Raw genomic sequence first — 20,299 nt, forward strand, 5'->3', positions numbered from 1 at the left:
ATGATACCATGGCATGATCTATGAATACTACCGTTTTCAATATTGACGTGCAAATACTAGTACTGCACATAATACGTACTTGAAGTGATCTATTGCGTTCACTACAATATATTCCCGGAAAAGCGGCAATATACGACCGGCCTAGAGACTGAGTTCTATTCACCTGATGACCTCATTCACCTCCTTTGCTTTGCCTGTCTTGAGCTTGGTAGCTCTACGATCAGGGGAAAAGAGGCTTCTTCCGTTCCTTTTGCCTTCGATCTTCTCTTCTTTCGCCTTTCCTTGTTATTAATTTTTCCGGGGTGATCACGCATGCAAGATCTGTAAGATCAGCGTTGATCAGCAGTTGACCGCAGAACTTCGTTACTGACATCACCCGTACCGATATCATGGAGCAACACAGCGTAGAAATGAATTCTTTTCTGGTACTTACAACCGGCCCCGCGAATACTTCATTCTTTATTCTAGAACATATTCCTCATGGCCCTTGGTTCCACAGTTCTTTTACTTTGTGGACTTGGCCTCAAGCTGGACACCGTCATGCTTTGGCACGAGGGTTTATAATATATACTTGTATTGCATCTGCAATTGAATCCGAATACCTCTGGAAGCCCTTGTTACTCCCTACTGCTGAGTGGTAATTGATGGTGGATGTGCTGAACCTGATAAGGATGAAAGTTGTTGAGCCTACAACTCTCTATGAGACACGCCGTTGAAGCCTGTAATACGCGAAATGCTGTTGCAACTTTTCTGGAAGCTCATCAGGGTTTTATGGTGGTTGACAATCTCCGTGACCCATCCGAACTGCATTTTGGGCCCAATTTTGCTTATTGCGCCCGCCAAAGAATGCAAAGCTACTTGAATGACTTCAACATCAGATCGGAATTGCCCATGATCAAGGAAGACAATACATGAAATTCGTTCTTGGCAAAACAACACAACATTGAACGAAGGATTCTGACAGGACAGAAGGAAGAAGACGAAGAACAAAGAAGCGCCGCCCAGCCGAACACAAGGGTGGGGTCGCGTTGAAGAAAGCTCGAAAGTTAGCGGCAGAAAAGCAACCGATTGGACGAGACAGAAGACCAGAGACAGACAAGAGCGAAAAAGACGATGAGGCACAGGGCGCTTCAACCCCCGGGTGCGACCGAGACCCCCTTCTAACTCGTTTGGTCCTCCTGCGACGCTGCCCGTTACATCGTCTCCGCCCTGCGACAAGTGGCCATGGCAGGCGGGTTGGGATTGTCTGATCGATGCGAAGGGGCTGCCGTTCTTCGTATCAGACCGTTCGATTGTTGGCCTCGCCGAACCATCTTGTCGAGATGGAGCCATGCATCTGCTGTCTTTGCACTACATACCTACATCGTCCAGAGAGTGTATTTGTCTATGATCCCGCTATCCTGCCATTCTGATCCGTCTAGCAGTCTGATCTAGGACATTGCATTGCCCTCGAGAGTGTTGCAGCCACGGTGGTTCGTTGCTACCGTCACTGCGAAAAGGCCGAGTATCGTGATTTGCATCCCCACCGTTGGGCTAGGGTGTCTGTCACGGCACACGGATCTGGTGCCTTGGCTCGGTGGATCTTGGGCGCCTCTATTGTTCGGGTCTCGACTCCTCTTTCTCCTTCTTCACCGATTCCTGCAACTGCGCCTTGGCCCCCAGAGCCTCAGTACGAAACCAAACAGCGTTTGTCCCTCTATCTAGCGGGCAGGTCCCTTTTTTCTTCTATTCCTTTCCCCTTCGGCCTCTTGACGACGACGACGACCTGACGATAAACGGTTCGAAACCACCTCGCCGCCTCGCTCCAATCCCGATCCATACACACGCTCTTTCGCTCTCCTTTTCGATTCTCGTAACCGCCGGTCGGCTAAAACAACAAACCGTGCTTCGTCGCTTGCTACTAGACAACGCTTTTCGACGACTTTTCCGATATAATACATTTAAACAACACACACCAAAATGACCAAGATGTTTTGGGGAACGGCTTTGGCGACTTCGATACTCGCTGCCGGTGCGCGTGCCAGCGTTGACGCAATGGGAGGAATGGCACCAGTCGAGGCCCGCATGGCAACCGCAGGCGACGGACCTTTGCCGGTGTTGGAAGAGAGACAGGACTCCAACCTCAACCTGAACCCGTCCAATGCGACCGCCAGCAACCCTACCGCCGGCATGAACATGCAGCAATGGAACACGGAGACCTTGAAGGCCTGCCAGGACGCGCTTGCGCAGCTCAGCACGGCAACCAACCCTTCGGGAACCGCCGTCTGCTACAACCTGCCGACGTTGGACACCAAGACGGGCGCTTTCATGGCCGACTTGAGGCTCTTCCAGGTCTCACAAGCCTCGGGCGCCTTCACCGGCATCCCGGCCGAGAGAATCCAGGTGGGCTTGCAGTACCGCGGTGCCTCCGTCTCGCCGCTGCAATCCTCGGCGAACCAGCCCCGATCGCTCGACGACACGCCCGAGCTCGTGGGCAGAGCCAATGGCATGACGCCTCTACAGTCCTATCTGTTCGTCGGACAGATTGATCAAGCCGCTATGGCGCAGCCTATGACTATGTAAGCTTTTATCTGGACGGAATCAATCCAGACGCTAGAGACCACTAGATGCTAATGATGTCAATTAGGGGTGTACTGGAAGCTCTAGTCTTGCCACAGGTGACCCTTAGCGCCGTGAATGCCGGAGGCGCATCGGTGAACACCAACGTCTCGTCCAACGAGGCCGCCTTCGTCAACGGTGTCTTCTCCAAGGAGGTCATCATGTCGGACATTGCCCGTGCCCAGCTGGCCGTCAACGATATGGTCAACGGCTTGGCTAACGGCACTGTAGCCTTCGTTCTGCCTGGTGTCGAACTTCTCATCTTCCCCGTCGGTCTCATCATCACTGGTGTTTGGATGCTTGTGGGCTTTGCCATCTACGGCCTCGGCACCTTCGAGCGAATCAACCACCGTCACACTTTCCGAACAAGGAAGATGCGTGCGGGCAAGGGTGCGCAGTCAACTTTCTAAGCGATGTCCTCGGATGATTTTGTCATCGTGAGGTAACTGGATGGGGGGAGGCGACAATGATCCAATCCAGCTGGTCATGGAGCTACGCATTTGTGCATGCTTCGATCGACATCACGAGCTCCCTCATGTTTCCTTTTCACCCCCATCGGCGTCCGTGGTTGTTCACTGTGGTGTTTATGTTGTTCAGCCTAGTCTGTTTTTTTTAACCCGCTCTACCTAGCTATTGGACGGCAATAGATGTGTGTTCCTTCTAATCAAACCGTATATAGAAGTTGTGTATCTAGCAAAATTTGTATTATATTCCAAAGTCAACAACGTCAATTGGGTATTGGGAGTTGGTTCTTGAGGAATCGCCGATGATTTGTGAAAGAGGATGAATCTCCCTGGCTTACTATTTCCTATGCGTTCAATGGGCATTATTTCCGAGATCAGCAGTTCCCGAACACTCCAAGTTTATGCATCAAATGACTGACTCTTGGTTGATTGGTGCCAGCGTATCTGAAACGCTTACAGCAGGTTCCTGGCCTTGCCTCGTCCGTTAGGTCGTCATGCAGCTGGGGAGTGACGGACGCTGTCCTTATCTAGCGCCCGTATTGGGCCAGACACTAACGATATAGCAATCCCTAAATTTAGCAGCGAACCAATATACGCGACGGGCTCAAGCCATGGGAATTGTAGGGTGGCATAAGATACCACGCTGCCCGAGTAGTCCCTCCCTCATTGGAATTACGCAATTCGCTGCTTTGTTTATTCCTCTGCGATATCTCGGTCGGCAATTGGCAAGGACCAACGGCACCCACCCACGTCGCGTTCGTGCTCCCCCGTCAGAACCCCGTCCCGTCCTTGCCGTCGCAGCCTAGGGCAGTTTTACATATGCAAAGCCCGCATAAGAAACAAATTGTCGAGCATGGTGGGGCCTTGTTGTTTTTCTCTCCGCCGTCGGTGTTTCGAACAAGGCTGTTGCTTGCTGCCAATCTGTCCCGTGAGGTTATCCAGCACGCAATGGCAACACCATGCCTGCTGGCATCGCCATTGCTACGTCGTTGGACCAATGCCCACACCGGAAACGCGACGGCTTGACCAATTCCATCGTCGCGACTGGGAAGTGCTTCCTTGTCCCGTCCCCGGGTCCGTGTCAGGTTGGGTCCCAGAGCACGCCACTTCATCTCCCTCAACTCAAAGCGAACCTCTCGCGACGCCTCGCACCCCGCCTACCACTGACTGCTGTGCCTGCCGTTGGCTACCTACCATCACCTATCTACATATTTCTCCAATTCATGCAGGGATGGCCGGCGATATAGTTATCGTGAGGCATCTACACTGGCCCGGGTCTTGGCCCGTAAGCCAATCTATTATCTCTTGACGTGTCATCGAAAGAAAGGCTGTCGCTTGGCTTTGCCTCCAATTCTGCGACCACTAGTAGCAGGTTAGTCGTGGGAGCGCATGAAGAACCAGAGCCGGATGCGCCGTTGCGCGTCACTGTTCCTGCCAGCTAGGTTGCTTCCAAGGTAGGAGACGAGTGCCGCTTGATACCCTTCTGTCAAATCAATCCCAGAAGGGAGGTATACTGGTATACTTGGTCGATCGCTTCGGAGGGCGGATCTCGACAAGAAGAGCACATATATATTTACGTATCCTGAACGTTTCACCCACTTTTGGTTTCAGTCTGAACTTCGTGTTAGCTAGCCCTTCTGAAAGCCGAGGCAACTAACTGACTGGTAAGGTAACTTTGCCAACATCTTCTCTCTTTATTTCTCTATTCCTTACTATTTTCCTTCGTCGTTGTTCTTATTATATACCCTCTTGTACCAAAAGCAAGGCGTCTGCACAAGCTGCACCAGTCCCCCAGCCCCGGAAGACGAGGCTACCACACATAGCCGCCAAGATGGACGTCGCATCGCTAGTGCAGCAGATGCACGACAACTTGTCGGAGATCCACAAGACGGTCGCCTCGTTCCTGACGGTCGAGGAGCACGACGCCCGCCTCGACGCGCTGGAGCAGAAGCGGGACTCCCTGCTCGCGGACCTGCGCCGGGCGTATGAGAAGGAGCGGACCGAGCTCGACGGGAAGCGCCGGTCCGAGTCGGATGAGCTCGTCGAGGCCCGGCGGCGCGAGGACGAGGAGCGCGAGCGGCGCCGGCGCCAGGAGGACGAGGAGCTCCAGGCGAGCCGGTCCCGGGAGGATGAGGAGCGACAGAAGAAGCTCGACGGCGACATGGATGCCGCCGAGGACGAGACGGAGCTCGAGATGGATCGCGTCGAGGAGGAGGCGCGGCAGACGGTCGAGAACGGCGAGAAACAGCTACGCGACCTCGAGGACAAGCGACGAGTAAGCAGTATTTCTTTCTTTACCTCTACTATTTCTTTTATGGTCACTCTTCCCCAACCTACTTCGTTGCGGCTTTGTCTTGCTAACCCTGAAACCCTTCCCCCCCTCGTGTAGGAAATCAATCGCATGATCGACGAGCAGTTGAAGATGCCGCTGCCGACGCCACCCGTACGGAAGCGGGAGAGGACGCGGAGGACCAGGGCTGTCAATGGTGCAGGGTCGGAAGGCCCGGAGCCAAGCAGTACGCGATCCCTTAATGCGGCGGCCGCCCCCGAAAAACCCGTGAATAACAGTGAGAAGGCTCCTGAAGCCGAGGCGGATGCCGCGCCGTCGCCTCCAGCCGCAGATTCGTCATCACCCTCGGACGAGCCCGCCGCTGTGACTGCGAAAGCAGTGGAAGACGAGCCCGCAAGCAAGGAGGTAGAGCCAGAGGCTACTCAGCCTGAAGTTTCTCCAGCGGAGAAAGAAGAACAGAAAGAAGTGGCCCCGCAGCCTGAAGAAGCTGTAGCTGCTCCCGCAGCCGCAGAATCCAGTGCCGAACCGATTGCCACACCAGTGGCCGATGAGGAATCGAAGTCACCGGAGCAACCTGAGTCTGCGGACGTAAAAGAGGATGACGAAACGAAAGCAGCAGAACCGAAAGATCTGGATGCAGCCCCCACCCCCGCCCACACCGAAGAAACTAAACCCGAAGAGCCTCAGACTATGACTGTGCAAGCCGCTGAGGTGCAACCTGAAGAGGATGCCCCCTCATCGCGCGAACTACCGTCAGAGGATAGTCACCCAGCGGAAGCACCAAAGGACGAAACCCCAGAGGAGATGCCTGAATCGGACACGCCAGAACCAACCACTGTTATTTCGGAGGCAGCAGCAGTCGAGAAGAAATCCCCCGCTGAAGCAGGACCTGCCGAAGAAGCGACGCCAGCTACCGGTGCCGAGCCGCAGAAGCCGGAGGAGCCTGCTACTGCCGATTCTGCGGGTCAGTTGATCCCAGATGAGCAGGTCGTGAAGGCCCTGAGCGAGCTTCCCGAAGAAGCAGACGCCCCTCAAGCCGATACGCCCCCCACACACGAAGCAGAAGAATCGACCCCCGCCGCACCCACCAAGGACGATGATACTCCCCAGGCCAAGGAAGTTCTAGAAGAGCCCTTGGCGAAGGTTGACGACGAAGCCAAGGCTGATGATAAGATCACTGAGGCCGCTGCTGTACCTGAAGACCACGATGACGTCAAGGATGATGCGCCTGTAGCTGAGGACAGCCCGGAGGCCTCAAACGATCAGACTGCGGACTCGCCAGATCACCCTGCTGCAGAGCAGAAAGACGCTAGTGAAGTTGGTGCTGCCCCTAAAGATACTTCCGCCAAGGAGACGTCTGCTGCGGAGGAAGTTACGATCAAGGATCTCGAAAAGGATGAGGCGGCTGCACCTGCCACTGTAGATGCTCCGGAACCAACAAAGACTCAGGATGCGTCCGAGTCCGCCGAGCCCAACAGTGAGGACGTCAAGGCCGCGAGCGTAGCGGAGGCTGATCCCGCGGAAGCACATGATGAGCTGGAAGAGTTCCCTATCAGGCAAAGGTCTGTCGAAGAATCAACTCCAGCGGAAACCTCACCTGGAGAAGCCTCGCCGGTGGCTACTGCTAAATCGATCGATGCCAACCCCCATGATGAAGACAGCCCTAGTGATGCCGAGGGTGTTGCATCTCCGCATGAGACTACTCTGGCCCCCATACCCGAAGAGACTCATGACGATGAAGAGTCTGCCGATGAGGCATCGGAATCGCCGCGTCACCCAGAACTGGATGTGCCTAGACCCCCCACGAGGCGCGAGGTTGTCCCCGACTCTACAACAGAGGAGGCACCCGCGACCCGAGAGATTGTACCGGTACAGGAAGAATTGCCAGTGGAAAAGAAGGAGGCGGACCCCTCGGAGCCCCTGCCTTCGCCCTCTGGCAGCGATTCGCACCACGAGAACAACAGCAGCAGCCACGGCGAAGAGGAGACGTCCACCCAGAGCGACGAGCTGAACTCTGTGCGTGACGGTGATGACCACCATGAGGCCCCCGCCGCTGTCGAAGCCGCGGCGGCGACGGAGGCGAAGCCCGAAGTCGAGGCTGCTGAAGAGCACAAGGCCGAAGCCGACGCCGAGTCGAGCGAGGAGGAGGAGCTTCTGGAGAAGGAGGCGGAAGCGTTCGTCCAGAAGATCCTCGACGACGGCGGCGCCATCACCGCCTCCCAGAACGGGGAGACGGCGACGGTAGCTGATGATGCCGCTGCCGCGGCTATGGACATGGCCGAGGACAAGGGGCTTAGTCCCTCCAAAAATGCGTCTGAGGCCGAAGCTTCGCCTGCGCACCCCTCCGCGGAGAAGACTCTTGAGCATGTAGATGCTGCTGAAGAGGAACCGAGCGTGACGGTATCGTCCGCTGCTGAACCCGAATCTTCTTCTCCCGCTCCTCAAAATGATCATGTGGACGAGGACAAGGAGAAGCACTTCGATGCCCCGGCAGTTAAGGACGAAGCTGCCAAGGAGAAACCCGCCGCTGTCGATGTCGCTTCGACGAACAACGATGATGTCAAGCCCAGTGTTGCTGAGGCCGCCGAGGAAACTTCCCCTAAGGGTTCGGAAGAGCCTGCGATAGTAGCTGCTTCTAATGTCCCAGAGTCAGTTGAGGAGGAATCTACCCCAGCCATTACCGAGAAGGATGTGCCTGCCACCGCCGAGCCTGCCACCACAGAGGCTGCCACCACAGAGGCTGCTATGCCGAAGGCTGACACCCCTGAGCCCGCTGCGGATGAGCCTGTTGCAGCCAAGTCCATTGCACCTGAGACTGATGTAGCCGAGTCTACTGGAGACAAACCTGCTGAAGTCGAATCTGGGCCACAAGCAAGTTCTGTAGCTGATGGCCCGGAGGAGCAGGTGCCTGCAGCCGATACCTCCAAGCCCGATGTTGATGATGTCCATCTCGACCTGAAGCAGGCGGCGCAAGTCGCCCCCGAAGATGGTAGTCGCGAATTGCCATCTCAGGAGCCAGAAGCTGAAGACCTCAAATCTGACAAGGAGGAAGTAGAGATCCCCGTGCCGCGTGATTTGGACGCGGAGAAGGCAGAGTCGCCAGAAGAAAATCCCCTTGCCAAAGATGCCGACGTTTCCAGTGTTCAGGCTGCTCCCGCAGACGTTGCTCCCACGGACGCTACTCCCGAGGAAGCTATCGCTACCGAAACTGCCCCTACTGAGACCGGCCCTGAAGAGCCTGCCCTTGAAGATGCTGCTTCTTCTGATGCCACTCCGGCTGCGGCGGTTCCTGCTGATGCTACTTCTGCTGAGGCCACTCCTATTGAGGCGACTTCTACGGAGGCTGATTCCGTAAAGGCTGTGCCCGAAGAAGCTGTCCCCAAAGAGGCTGCCCCCGAGAAGGCCGCTCCCGCAGAGACGGTTGCTGCAGATTCTGTCCCTGACGAGACTACCTCTAAAGAGAGTACCCCAAAGACAACCCCTGCAGAGAATACCCCTGCCGATATTACTCCTGCCGCTGCGACGACTGAGAAGGTTTCCGAGCTGGAAAGTGCTGCGAAACATGACGACAGCGAAACTGAGGCGAAGGATGTTCCGTCCGTTGGTGAGAAAGCGGACAAGGATGCCAAATCTTATGTCAAGGAAGATGCGCACAGTCCCACTGAGTCCGAGCTGGAGTTCCTGCAGCCAACGGTCTACTCGGACGATGAACAATTCATTCAGCCGAAAGAGGGTCCTAGCATTGTCATAGATGGACCGGAAGCGACCCAGGAAGCGCCGGCGTCGAAGCACATTGACTCGGATGAGGCTGCCAGCCCAGCTGACAAGGCCGATTCTCACAGTGTGGAGCCCTCCCAAGACACGCCCGCCGTAGATGAGTCGTCAGACATCAAGCACCCTAGCGAGAGTCCTGTGGATAAGCCTGAGCCTGAGGCATCGGATGACGGCCCAGCCGCTGCGACCGAGGTGAACGAAACACCTACCCCAAAGGAGGCTGGGCAAAGCGAGCCCGTAACTGCGGATGAGCCAGCAGACCGCTCGATTCCCAAAGATGATGAGCCAGAGTCAAGTGCAGCTGATAAAGCTGTGTCTCCTGAACAAGATGAGGTTGCCGCCAAGGAAACGCCCCAGGAAGCCGCGAAGTCTGAAAAGGAGGAGGCCCCTGAGGAGGCTGCTGCCGCACCCAAGCCAGAATCTATCATGGAAGCACCCGCCTCGCCGGAGATCCCTCTTACGATTGACGCTGCTATCGGAGGCCTACAAAAGGAGAGCCACGATGATGGCGATGCCGATGAAAGTAAACAAGTTGGTACCGATGCCAGTGCGGCTCCGAATCATGCAGATGGCTCTGACCATCCTTCAGGTTCCGAACCCGGGCACAAGGAAGAAGCAGACGCCGCCAGCGAGGCCCATCCGGTTGCACCTGAACAGCACCCATCAACGGGAGGCGCCGGCTCTGACCACGGAGTGGAGCAAGACGGGGAACCACATGCGCATCCATCTGAAGAAGCGGCCAGCGGCGTAGATGCCCCCAGCCAGGATGCTCACGCGGCACCGGTGGAGGATCAACCCGCTGCACCTAAGGAAGAGACCCCGATTTCGAAAGACATGACAGAACCTGCAGTTGAAGTCCCTGCTTCAGGAACGTCGGCGGCCCAGGAAGCCCCTGCTGTTAATGTCCAAGATGACCATGTGCCAGAGTCAGGTGTTGCAGACAAATCTGATTCACAAGACTCAGTCAAGCCAGCAGAAGAGTCCAGCGTAGCACAAGCACCAACGGAATCAGCTGCCGTCAGCTCTGTCCCTGCTCACGATGACCAGCTTGCTGTCGAGCCCCCACCGCGACAAGCCTCTCGGTCACCTTTACCTGTGGAAACGGGTACGATGCAGGGTCATGAGGACTTGTTTGACGATGATGACTCCCCTTCCTCTGCCGAAGATCACGATGACGTGAAGCAGTCTACCCTAGACTACTCCCCTGAGGAGCATGACGATGGTCCGCCCACAGCGAAGCTAAGCCCCGGAGCGCAGCCCAACAAGAGCCTCCAGAGTCTGGACCAAGAACTCGGCGACGGTTTCGGCGAGAGCGACGACGAACGTGAGGCTCATGGGGACTCGATGGCCACTCCCACTGTTGCCCAGTTCCCCCGACAGGAAACAGACGATCAGCTCAAGACCCCCAGTCTCGCACCTGTCTCGCAAGCAACCACTTCGGACGTGGGCCCCATTGCTCTCCACCACCCGCAACCCACCCCAGGCACCCCCCAACGGTGGCCTGGCCGACAGCGTCCACGCGCCTAGCAACCAATCGCGAGAGCAGGCCGTGTCAACTCCTACCCCGGACGATAATTACGAGGATGACGAGGAGGCCTTCGTGATGCCGCGAGACGTGACCAACGTACCCTGGCACGCGCGCAACGACTCGGTGCCCGCCTCGATGCGCAGCTTCAGCACGCTCGACTCGGTCGCCTCGTCGCCCGTGCACTCGGCCCTGCTGGCCGACCGCCACGAGCCCGTGATCCGCGACTCGTGGCCGTCCATGCCGTACGGCGCCGGCCGGGCCCGCGGCATCTCGCAGCTCACCGAGTCTAGCGCGGGCGGTACGGGCGCCCACGAGGAGTTCGACCCCTTCCGCTACGACGTCAGTAGCTCTGGCAAACCCGCACCCCCGCCGGCGCCCACAAGCTGGGCCGCTGGTGTCAACGGAGGCGGCGGTGGCGGTATCCCGACGCCGCCGGCCTCGAACCGCTACGACTCCTTGACGCCGCCGCCCCAAGAGCGGGAGCGGTCGTCGTCGACGACGTTGTCAAACCGCAACTCGCTCTCGGCCGGCAATGGCCCCGCGAGCTCGCCCATGTTCGCCAAGCTGCGTAGCATGTTCGAAGGACAGCAGCAGAGCGGCACCCCGCCGGCCTCGTCCGAGGTTGGCGGCGGAAGCGGCACCTCGTCGCCGGCGCGCTCGCGCTCCACGTCGTCGAGCATGTTTCAGCCGACGCCGCGGGACCGCAGCTCGTCGCTGCGCAAGTCGCTCAACGCGGCAGACCTGTTCAACATGGCCAACAACAACAGCAGCGTCTATGACCAGGTGCCCCAAGAGGATGAGGAGGGCGAGCACGAGAGGACATCGCTCCTCGCGGACCATCAGGACAACAGCCACGCGGTGGGCCGGAATTGACCACGCTCAGAGGATAAGCAACAGCATCATTACCAGCATGATTACCAACACCCATATTTATTAGCACCACCTAAAGAGCTAAAACCACAACAGAATAACGATCACACACAATCTCAACCAAAACATCATTATGACTATACTAAGAAAGACGACAATCACGGACCCGTGAAGCGGAGTCATTACGCACTGAACGAAGCACTGGGAATGGGAACCAAGGGCCTAGAACCTATCAGCAGCGTGAGCGGAAAACCAGAGACACCGCGACAGCTAGAAGAGACAACACGGTCAATGATACTCAGCCCGGAGAAGGGCGAGGTCAGCGGCGACATGCGCCTGGCCTGGATGTTCGTCCAGGGCTGGCGGCAGGCTGCGCCGGGGCGAGAAGCTGGTGGAGAAGCACCGGGCGGAATGCCCGGGGGAAGACGACGAACACGATCACGTTGTATGCGGTTCTTTGGATGCCGGTCGCGCGTCGCCGTCGAGCAACAGCAGGCTTTCGTTTGGCACGACGCAGTCCCTTTTGGCCATGAGGCAAAATCCGGCGAAACGGACAGTCAAGGAGGACGGGGCGCGGAAACAGAAATCGGTGCATTGGGATTTATGACTACACGGCAGTGGGTGTCGTGATAGTAGGGGGTTTAGGATCAGGAGTTGGACATCGTTTTGTTGCTGTTCTTGTTATGATTGTCGTCGCCATCATCAGTATTATTGGCTCTGTTGTTCTGTTTATTATTATAATGATATCACTATTCAAGTTTTCAAGCAATCGTTGTCTGCTTTCATATGCATATGTTCTGACTTATTGTATTGATTCCAGGGGCGATTGATTTGCGTGCATTTGAAGCGTGAGTTAAATTGACGTTGCATATTTTCAAGGTCGCGATAGGTAAGCGCAGACACAGAATCATTTACTGCCGATCCAGATGAAGACAAAACTAATGACAAGAGAAGCTAAGGAATAAGAAAACGGAAAACAAATAGAATATGAACAAAGAATCCCGCCTATGGGAAGATGCATTCCTGCGGCCGCCTCACCAACAAGTCCATGATCCCCTCCAACTCGTCGAGCAGCTCCTCGGCGACCGAGATCCACTCCTTGAAGGTGACGACCTCGAACATGAGCTCGTCGCCCTTGACGAAGGCCTGGATCTTCCACTCGCGCAGCGGCTCGTAGTGCGGGTACACCGTCTCCAGCCGGCAGGGCACGCCGCCCATCTCCATGGTCTCGACGTGGTAGACGTCCTGGTGCACGACCGTGTCGAACCAGTACTCGCGCCCGGGCGTCGCCGGGTTGTCGGCCACGGTCCCCGGCGCCACGGGCCAGTCGGTGCACAGCGGCACGATCTCGCGGAGCCCCATGCCCTCGTGCGAGGCGCCGGCGATGTGCTGGTGCTGCACGTAGCGCAGCAGGTCGAGCCCCGTCCAAGCCGCGGCGTCTTCGTCGTCGCTGCCGAACTGCACCCGCATCGGCACGTACTGCCACGTGGGCCCCATGACGGCGTCGGCACCGCCCCCGGGGAGGTCGACGTTACGTCCGCTGACGACCTCGCCAAAGACGACGTCGCGCACGCCCAGGCGGCGTGCCAGACACAGCGCCCACGCCGCCGTTGGCAGCGTGGCGACTGTGATGTCGCGCTGACGCGCCGCGATGGAGACGGTGCGCGTCACAGCGTCGGGGACGCCGGAGACTGCGAGGGGGAGCTTCGCGGGGTCGGGCCGCAGGATCGTCGGGCCCGAAGAGCCCTTCAGCAGCTCCTTCCAATACGGGATGCTCTGCGGGATCGCCTTCTCGACCGTGTGGTGCACGAACGCGGAGAAGGGCGCCGCGGTGTCGTTGGTGGCCCGTCCGTCGTAGAGCGCGTTGAGTTGGCGGAGCAGCCCGACGAGGCAGATCTCGTCGTACTGCGAGTGGGATATACGTAGAATGAGGCAGGTGGACTGTTTCTTGTCTCCGTCTTCTTGTTGCTGCTGGACAATCATGAACTTGACGAAGGCGGAGCCGTGGGGCATATCGTTCCTGATGTCGCGGTCGCACAGCTCCTTGGTGAAAGAGGCCATGTCGGTCGCGCCATCGACGGGGTAGTGTTCGATCTCGGCTTGCATCGACTCGAGCACGACGCCGAGGCATTGCTCTTCGGCTTCGACGAACACAGTTCGCAGGATCTCATTACGTTTGATGAGTTCTTGGCAGCTTTCCATCAGACGGTCCTTATCGATCCCACTTTCCATGTGCAAGAGTTCGTAGCGGGCAGAATATTTCGGGAATTTGACGGTGCCATTAACAGCAACATGCTGGAGGGGTCTCGTAGGATAAACATCCTTGACCACCCACTCGGGGTTTGCGAGGAGAGGCCGGATAGACTCGGTGACAAACCTGGAGGGATCGGCCTTCTTCAAAAGTGACAGTGGTTTTATGGGTTGCGCCTGGCTAGTTTTGGCACTGGCCTTGGTCTCCTTTAGAGCGCCGGCCATGTCGTAGAGCGTGCGATGTTTGAAGACGTTGGCCACGGTCAGCTCGAAGCCTTCGGCCCTTGCTTCCGAGACGAGCTTCATCGCGCCAATAGAGTCTCCCCCAGTAAGAAGAAGCTATCTTCCAGCCCAATCTCTTCTTCGGGAACGCCCAGGATGCGACTCCATGCCTTGCTCAGCTTGCGCTGCTTCGCCGACGACGCCGACACCCTCGTCGTGCGCACGGTAGAAGGCTGCGCCTTGTTCGCCGATACTCCGGCGCGTTCGACGAGCTGAAGCGAGCCATCTGAATTGAACTTGGCCAGCTTCTGAGTGCGGTAGTATGTTTGCTCTGTCTTGGCTGAGATCCAGGATGGGACTTCAATTGCTTCAAAGGGTGTGGAGTCTGCGGAATCAATGATGATCTCACCCGTCGCACCCAGAGGCACCAGGTGATCAGGGCTGATAGGATCGGCAAGCCATACTTCAGTCGCCTGTGTATTCGAGAAAGGCGAAAGCTTCTTGAGACTGGCGATGCTAGAGTGGCTCAACCGTTGAAGCTCGTCGAACTCTTCTTCGGCAGTGACCCGTATCTCGGCTATCCGCTTACTGGGACTCTCGCAGAACTGCTGGACAAGGCGGCCGAGCTGCGCCAGCATGCGCTGCATCTGTGGGCTCTGCACCGTCTGCGAGTCGAAACTGGCCATGATGAGGAACCCCCCGGGGGTCGAGCGAACACACAAGCATCAGCGCGTACGTGTTGAACTTCAGCGCTTCCTGAGCCGCCTCTTCGTCATTCGCCGGGACGAACGCATTAGCAGGCTCCTTCTCGTTATCTGCTTCAGCAGCCGTCTCCTCGGCGCTAGGATGCAAAACCAGTCCCGTTCGCAGCTCACACGCCTCGCGGGCATCGGGGCTCAAGCGGCGGATGTGCTGCAGCCCGAAGTGCTCGTGCGGGATGCCGCCGACCGAGCCCTGGTGGATGCCCTGCAGGTACTCCGACACGGTGGCGTCGCGATCGATGGCGACGCGCACGGGGATCGTCGCGATCATGGGGCCCTCGATCTGCTCGACGCCCGCGATCGGGGCGTTGCGGCCCGTGAGGGTCTCGCCGAAGACGACGTCGCCGGACGCCGTGTAGGCGGCCACCAGGAGCGCCCAGGCGCCGCGGATGGCCGTGGCGATCGTCGTGCCGTGGAGCTGGCTCCTCTCGACCTTGACGTAGTGCTCGAGGAGCGAGTCGGCCTTTTGCTGGTAGCCTTGGTATGGCAGGGGCGGGAACTGCTCGCCACCCGCGCCGTCCAGGCGTTGCCTCCAGTACTCCTCAGACTCTTGGCGGCTGTTATCGGACAGGAACTTGATGAAGTTGTTGAAGTTTGCTGGGCGCTCTACACTCAAGCCCTGGTAGGCTTTGTTGACGCGCTCAACAATGAGGGGCATAGCCCAGCCATCGTACAAGGCATGGTGCATGGTGAGGACGAAATATGTCTTGCCCGTCTCCTTTTCGCCTGTAACGATCGCGTATCTGACCAGAGGCCTTCCCAGCTGTATGGGGTCATTTCTATCCGCCGCCAGATACTCGCCCAAGGCGCATCCGTCTCGTATCGGACACGCGAACCGCTCCTGCACCACGACCTGCATAAGCCCTTGTCCCGAAATCTGGACGATTCTTGTTCGCAGAATGGCAGAGTCAGCCGCCGCCTTCTCGAAAGCTTTGGACAGGCGTTGGGCCGACTCCAAGTCTTTCATCTCGACGACTCGCTGAGCCACATAGGCCTCGCTGACCTTGGCGGACAAGGCCATGAGACCTTCTTGGAGGGGAGAGCAGGGGTATATGTCTTGCACAGCATCGGGGCTGATGTCGCAAACAGCTGCAGTATCGCCTCTCGCGACATCAGGTGCCCATATACCCGGAAGCAACGAAAACGGGGGTACTTTCAGATCCTCTTCCGTATCACACAGCTTCGCAACGGTGGCCAGCTCCGAGAGTACCGGTTTCCCAAAGACGTCGGCTACTGAAATCGCGATCCGGGTTTTCCGGGCCGACGCCACTAGCTTCATAGCCCGTAGTGAGTCGCCGCCGAGACTGAAGAAGTTGTCGGCCGCACCAATGTCCACATCCGGCCCCAACACCTCAGCCCATAAGGCTGCCAGTTGCTTCTCCATCTCCGTGCTGGGGGCCTTCCTAGGAACAACCGCCGCAGCAAAGGCGGAAATGTCTCTTCTGCTCATAGCAGATCCCAGCTCGCGCAGTCGCTTGCGATCCGTCTTAGCCGAGACCAGCAGGGGCATGGTGTGCAGCGGTAAGTAAGCGGCAGGGACCATGTAGATTGGCAAGTATTCGGAGAGGAGGCCGTTCATCTCCGCCAGACACTTCTGCAAATCTGAGTCGAACGAGCCCTTGAGATCTTCTGTCGCGGGAACTAGCCCGGCCTTGCCGGAAATGAAAGCCACCAGAGTAGGCTCTCCGCTTGGTCCGCCTGGCTTGATGACCTCGGCGGCGACACGCGTGCCCGCTGGTAGCTGATCACGCATGTGATGTTCAATCTCAGCCAACTCAATCCGCTGGCCTCGTAGTTTGACTTGCTGATCGCCTCGACCAACGAAAATGATGGACCCATCCGTGTCGTACTTGACCAAGTCGCCCGTCTTGTACAGGCGACCGCTCCGCCCGGGGGCCTCCGCGCCGCACCCATCTACCAGAAACTTGGGGTCGTTGATGAAGACTTCTGACGTTTTCTCCAGGTCGCCGAGGTACCCGGGCCCCACGATGGGCCCCTCGATCAACAGCTCGCCCACGGCACCGAGGGGCACCAGGCGGTCGTGATCTTCCGGATCGACGATCCATGTGGTCCCGCCACAGCCTTTCCCGATGGTCACCTGCTCCTTCCCATCGCGGCCGACCATGTTGTTGATAGTGCAGCCCACGGTGCACTCAGACGGCCCGTACGCGTTGACGACGGTGGTGCTCCGGCTCCAGCGGGCGCCGTCGCCGTTGGAAATGGCCTCGCCGCCGAGGCCGAGGACCTCGAGGGAGGGGATGATGTCGGCGTCCAGCACGCGCGCCACCGACGGCGTCATGTGCGCCATGTTGACGCGCATGGAGCGGACGGCCCCGCTCAGGTCGTTGACGCGCGCCGCCTCGGACGGGATGCAGAGGCAGCCGCCGCGCGCCAGCGTGCACAGCATGCAGTCGATGCACACGTCGAAGGCGTACGACGCGAAGTCGAGCACCCGCGAGTGCGCGCGGTAGCCGACCAGGTCCGCGCGCGGGATGGCACCGCTCGTGTAGTTCTCGTGGGTGACGAGGACGCCCTTGGGCTTGCCCGTGGACCCGGACGTGAACTGGATGTAAAGATTCGTAGCCGGCGCTACCACGGGCAGTTTTGTATCTGCCGCCGCGTCGTAGGAAGCCACCGTGTCGGCAGACACCACGACGTGTTGGGCCTCCGGCGCGATGCGGCTCCCGAGTTCCTTTTGGGTTGCCGAGGTAAGGATGTGCGCCGCGTTTGTCTGCTCGACGATTTGGCGCAGTCTTCCTTCGGGCTGGCTGGGATCGGTCAACGCGAAGGTGCCGCCTGCCTTCATAATGGCCAGGACGCCGATGACTGTCCATCGCGACTTCTCGAAACACAGTGGGACGTTTACTCCTGCGCCAACGCCAATGGCTACGAGATGGCGAGCCAGGCGGGTTGATAGCTGATCAACCTCGCCGTAGGTGAAATCGCCATCCCATGAATTGACGGCGGGCCGGGTTGGATCTCGCTGCGCCTGGTCGGTTATGTAGTCCTGCATGCAGGTCTGCAAGGCAGGTGGCACCGGTGTGTTCCATTGCCAGATCTTAGCAAGATCTTCCACGCTGACAGTTCCATTGCTGCTAGCCTGCGGATTGGTGGTTTGATCTTTTTGATTAGAATTTTGAGATTTAGAAGGCACCTCGGCCCCTAGAGTGTCAGTTGCTGTATGCATTTGGGGGGTATCATATGTCGGTCAATGCCGGCCTCAAAGGGATAGAAATACAGTGGAAAAGACGCAAGATGAAGCAGGTAGGTAACATTCGCTCATAGACTGGAAACATGATTTCTGCAACAAGTCGCCCCGAGGCTTCCACGCGACTCCCACCCAGCAAAGCTCGTTCGTTCGACCTGGACGTCGGTCGCTTGCCAACCCTCTTGCGTCCTCCCCCGCTTTACCGGGGCCACGGGGGCAGTGGCAGGAACTGTGAATGAGGGACATTGCAAAACAGCCGATACAGGCCATGACGACGGACGCGACTCCATCTGCTGGGTTGCGCTATTTCGGAGCTGGAAGGATTCTATTGGACGTCGGCGTCGCTAACGTCGTAGAAGCACCACATGGGAAGCTGCAGGCCCACCATCGGCGGATCAGATAACTTAAAAGAAGGATCTGATAAAAAATTTGGTGCAGCCAAGTCCCCTGTAGGGACCGGCGCTAGGCCTGCTTTAGGCCTGGAGGCACAGGGGCCTTTCGGGGGAAACAGGACTTGGCTCATTCTGCCATTCTTGACGTAACAAGGCCGAATGTACACCAGCACATGTCTACAATTTTATGACTTGCGCCCGACAGGTCGGCATTGGATCGGAGCACAGTGGGCTCCACGGAATCCCTGTTGCATCTGATAACATCAACTCCTCAATTCTTCTAGCTTCTAGTTAACTCTACCTAAGCAACTTATGTTAGTTCAATATGTAGTCAACCGCCATTGGGTCGGTTCTGTGATTGGAGAGAGCATACGCAACTGCGTTCTGGCAATCTGCAACGTTGATGCAATCTTCAGCTTCATCCATTACCATCTCATCATCTGAGAGAGCAAACTCGACCGGCTCCGAGTAGTCTTCATAGTCATCTATTGCCATCTCATCACCGTCGTCCAGCTCCATTTCCTCGGTCTTCTTTTCGATATGTGCAGCAGCCTTAGCCCTTTTTCTATGAGCAATAGCGTATGCGTTTCCCTAATCCTACAATTGTCACAACGCGTGTACCCAGAAACAGGGGGGACTTTATAGCAGCCAGTACACATCCCAGCGTGCTTGACTTTGAAGGCTTTTTGCCACTTGATACCCTTGTGCCGACAGTCGTCGCACGTTTTGAACCCATGAGGACTGGGAGCTTTACGGCAGTGAGTACACAGCCCAGCTTTTTCGGCTCGCTCCCGCCGCTGTGTCCAAGGGTTCTTTAGATACCAGGCTTTGCTTGACTCTGATTGCTTAGACCGGCATTCGACGCAAAGTCTGAACCCAGAGGAAGCTGTGTTTTTGAAACAAGAACTACACAACCCGTCCTCCTTGGCTTTAGCCTTCCGCTGTTCGATATATTGCCGCTGGGAAGCGATGCAACTGCTACAGGATTTTCTGCCTGCTTCGGGAGGATTCTTGCAACGATGACAACAGCGAGCTGGTCCTTCCTCAACGGCCGCAGCCGCTCTCTGCTTTTGCCTCCGATTCTTTTCATGCTCCCCATGATAATGAGTGCACGCGACGCAAACTAGCCGGTTCGGTCGCGCAGCAGACTTGCAGCATCGAGAGCATATCCCCACTTCCCGGGCCAGCTCTCTTCTCTGCTTCTTATTCGGCAAAGACAAGAGTTGGACGATTTTATCAGCCTCACAGTCACCACAGAACCTTTCGCCTTGCTCGCATAACGCATCCCGGCATTCAGAGCATTTCTCACCTGTCTTCTCAGGTCCTGAGCCTCCGGATGGTCTAGGCAGGGATGTATGGTTGTGAGTGGGCATGATGGCGTACTAGTTTCTTGCTCTATCCCGGTTCAATGTCATACGTGGTCGTAACTGCTTCCCAACTTGACTAATTCATTTCCACATTGCCACGCTAGAGTCGCACTATATATAAAGATGAAGGGGAAGGTGAAAGGTGGATCTCTCTTTGTTAATTCGTGACAATCCTATTGTTTTCTCAGCCGTTGTATATCTGTACATTTACTAAGTAATCAAGTAGGCTATGGAACGATAATAAAGACATTGTACCATTATAAAGACCAGGGTGTGGCAGTCTCTTTTTGAATCTGTAGAACTTAGTCATTGTTCGATTCGTCAATGAAGATGTAGAATTCGTGGCTCCCCTTGGTTTTACCTTCTGATGTGTGATCCTAGGCTCATTGCTTCGCTTGCTGCAGCCGTCTGTCGCCAAAAGAATGAGCCCCAATGTGACTGTTAATTATGTGTATCTCACTTTGCGCGGCCCCGTGCTGACTGTAAGGCTTTGGGGGTCTATTGGAAAACGCGCCAGTGCGACGACCCCCTAAAGGACTTTACTCTGCGGGATTCCAGGTGCAGGGTTACCTCAG

General features: G+C 57.1%; 4 protein-coding genes across 4 annotated transcripts; 1 reads left to right on the forward strand and 3 right to left on the reverse strand.

The window, feature by feature from the left end:
• Window positions 1-1,959: 1,959 nt before the first annotated feature.
• On the forward strand, window positions 1,960-3,008 carry PG998_004258 (uncharacterized protein; the record flags this gene model as incomplete). Its single annotated transcript, XM_066871076.1, has 2 exons — window positions 1,960-2,558; window positions 2,627-3,008. 2 exons carry the CDS (start codon window positions 1,960-1,962, stop codon window positions 3,006-3,008), a joined length of 981 nt encoding a protein of 326 aa, XP_066734826.1.
• A 1,900-nt stretch (window positions 3,009-4,908) lies between these two features.
• On the reverse strand, window positions 4,909-8,301 carry PG998_004259 (uncharacterized protein; the record flags this gene model as incomplete). The annotated part of the gene is made up of 5 exons (XM_066871077.1): window positions 4,909-5,310; window positions 5,400-5,713; window positions 6,693-6,901; window positions 7,220-7,987; window positions 8,198-8,301. The coding sequence occupies 5 exons, from the start codon at window positions 8,299-8,301 to the stop codon at window positions 4,909-4,911; spliced, it is 1,797 nt and encodes a 598-aa protein (XP_066734827.1).
• A 2,064-nt stretch (window positions 8,302-10,365) lies between these two features.
• On the reverse strand, window positions 10,366-11,494 carry PG998_004260 (uncharacterized protein; the record flags this gene model as incomplete). Its single annotated transcript, XM_066871078.1, has 3 exons — window positions 10,366-10,649; window positions 10,755-10,986; window positions 11,165-11,494. 3 exons carry the CDS (start codon window positions 11,492-11,494, stop codon window positions 10,366-10,368), a joined length of 846 nt encoding a protein of 281 aa, XP_066734828.1.
• Window positions 11,495-12,529: 1,035 nt separating this feature from the next.
• PG998_004261 (AMP-binding enzyme) lies at window positions 12,530-18,876 on the reverse strand (the record flags this gene model as incomplete). Its single annotated transcript, XM_066871079.1, has 4 exons — window positions 12,530-14,074; window positions 14,146-14,674; window positions 14,733-17,911; window positions 18,787-18,876. 4 exons carry the CDS (start codon window positions 18,874-18,876, stop codon window positions 12,530-12,532), a joined length of 5,343 nt encoding a protein of 1,780 aa, XP_066734829.1.
• Between the last annotated feature and the right edge of the window lie 1,423 nt (window positions 18,877-20,299).

Source organism: Apiospora kogelbergensis (genome assembly GCF_038363985.1).
Source record: "Apiospora kogelbergensis strain CBS 113332 chromosome Unknown utg000002l_segment0_segment0, whole genome shotgun sequence".
Lineage (NCBI taxonomy): Eukaryota > Fungi > Ascomycota > Sordariomycetes > Amphisphaeriales > Apiosporaceae > Apiospora > Apiospora kogelbergensis.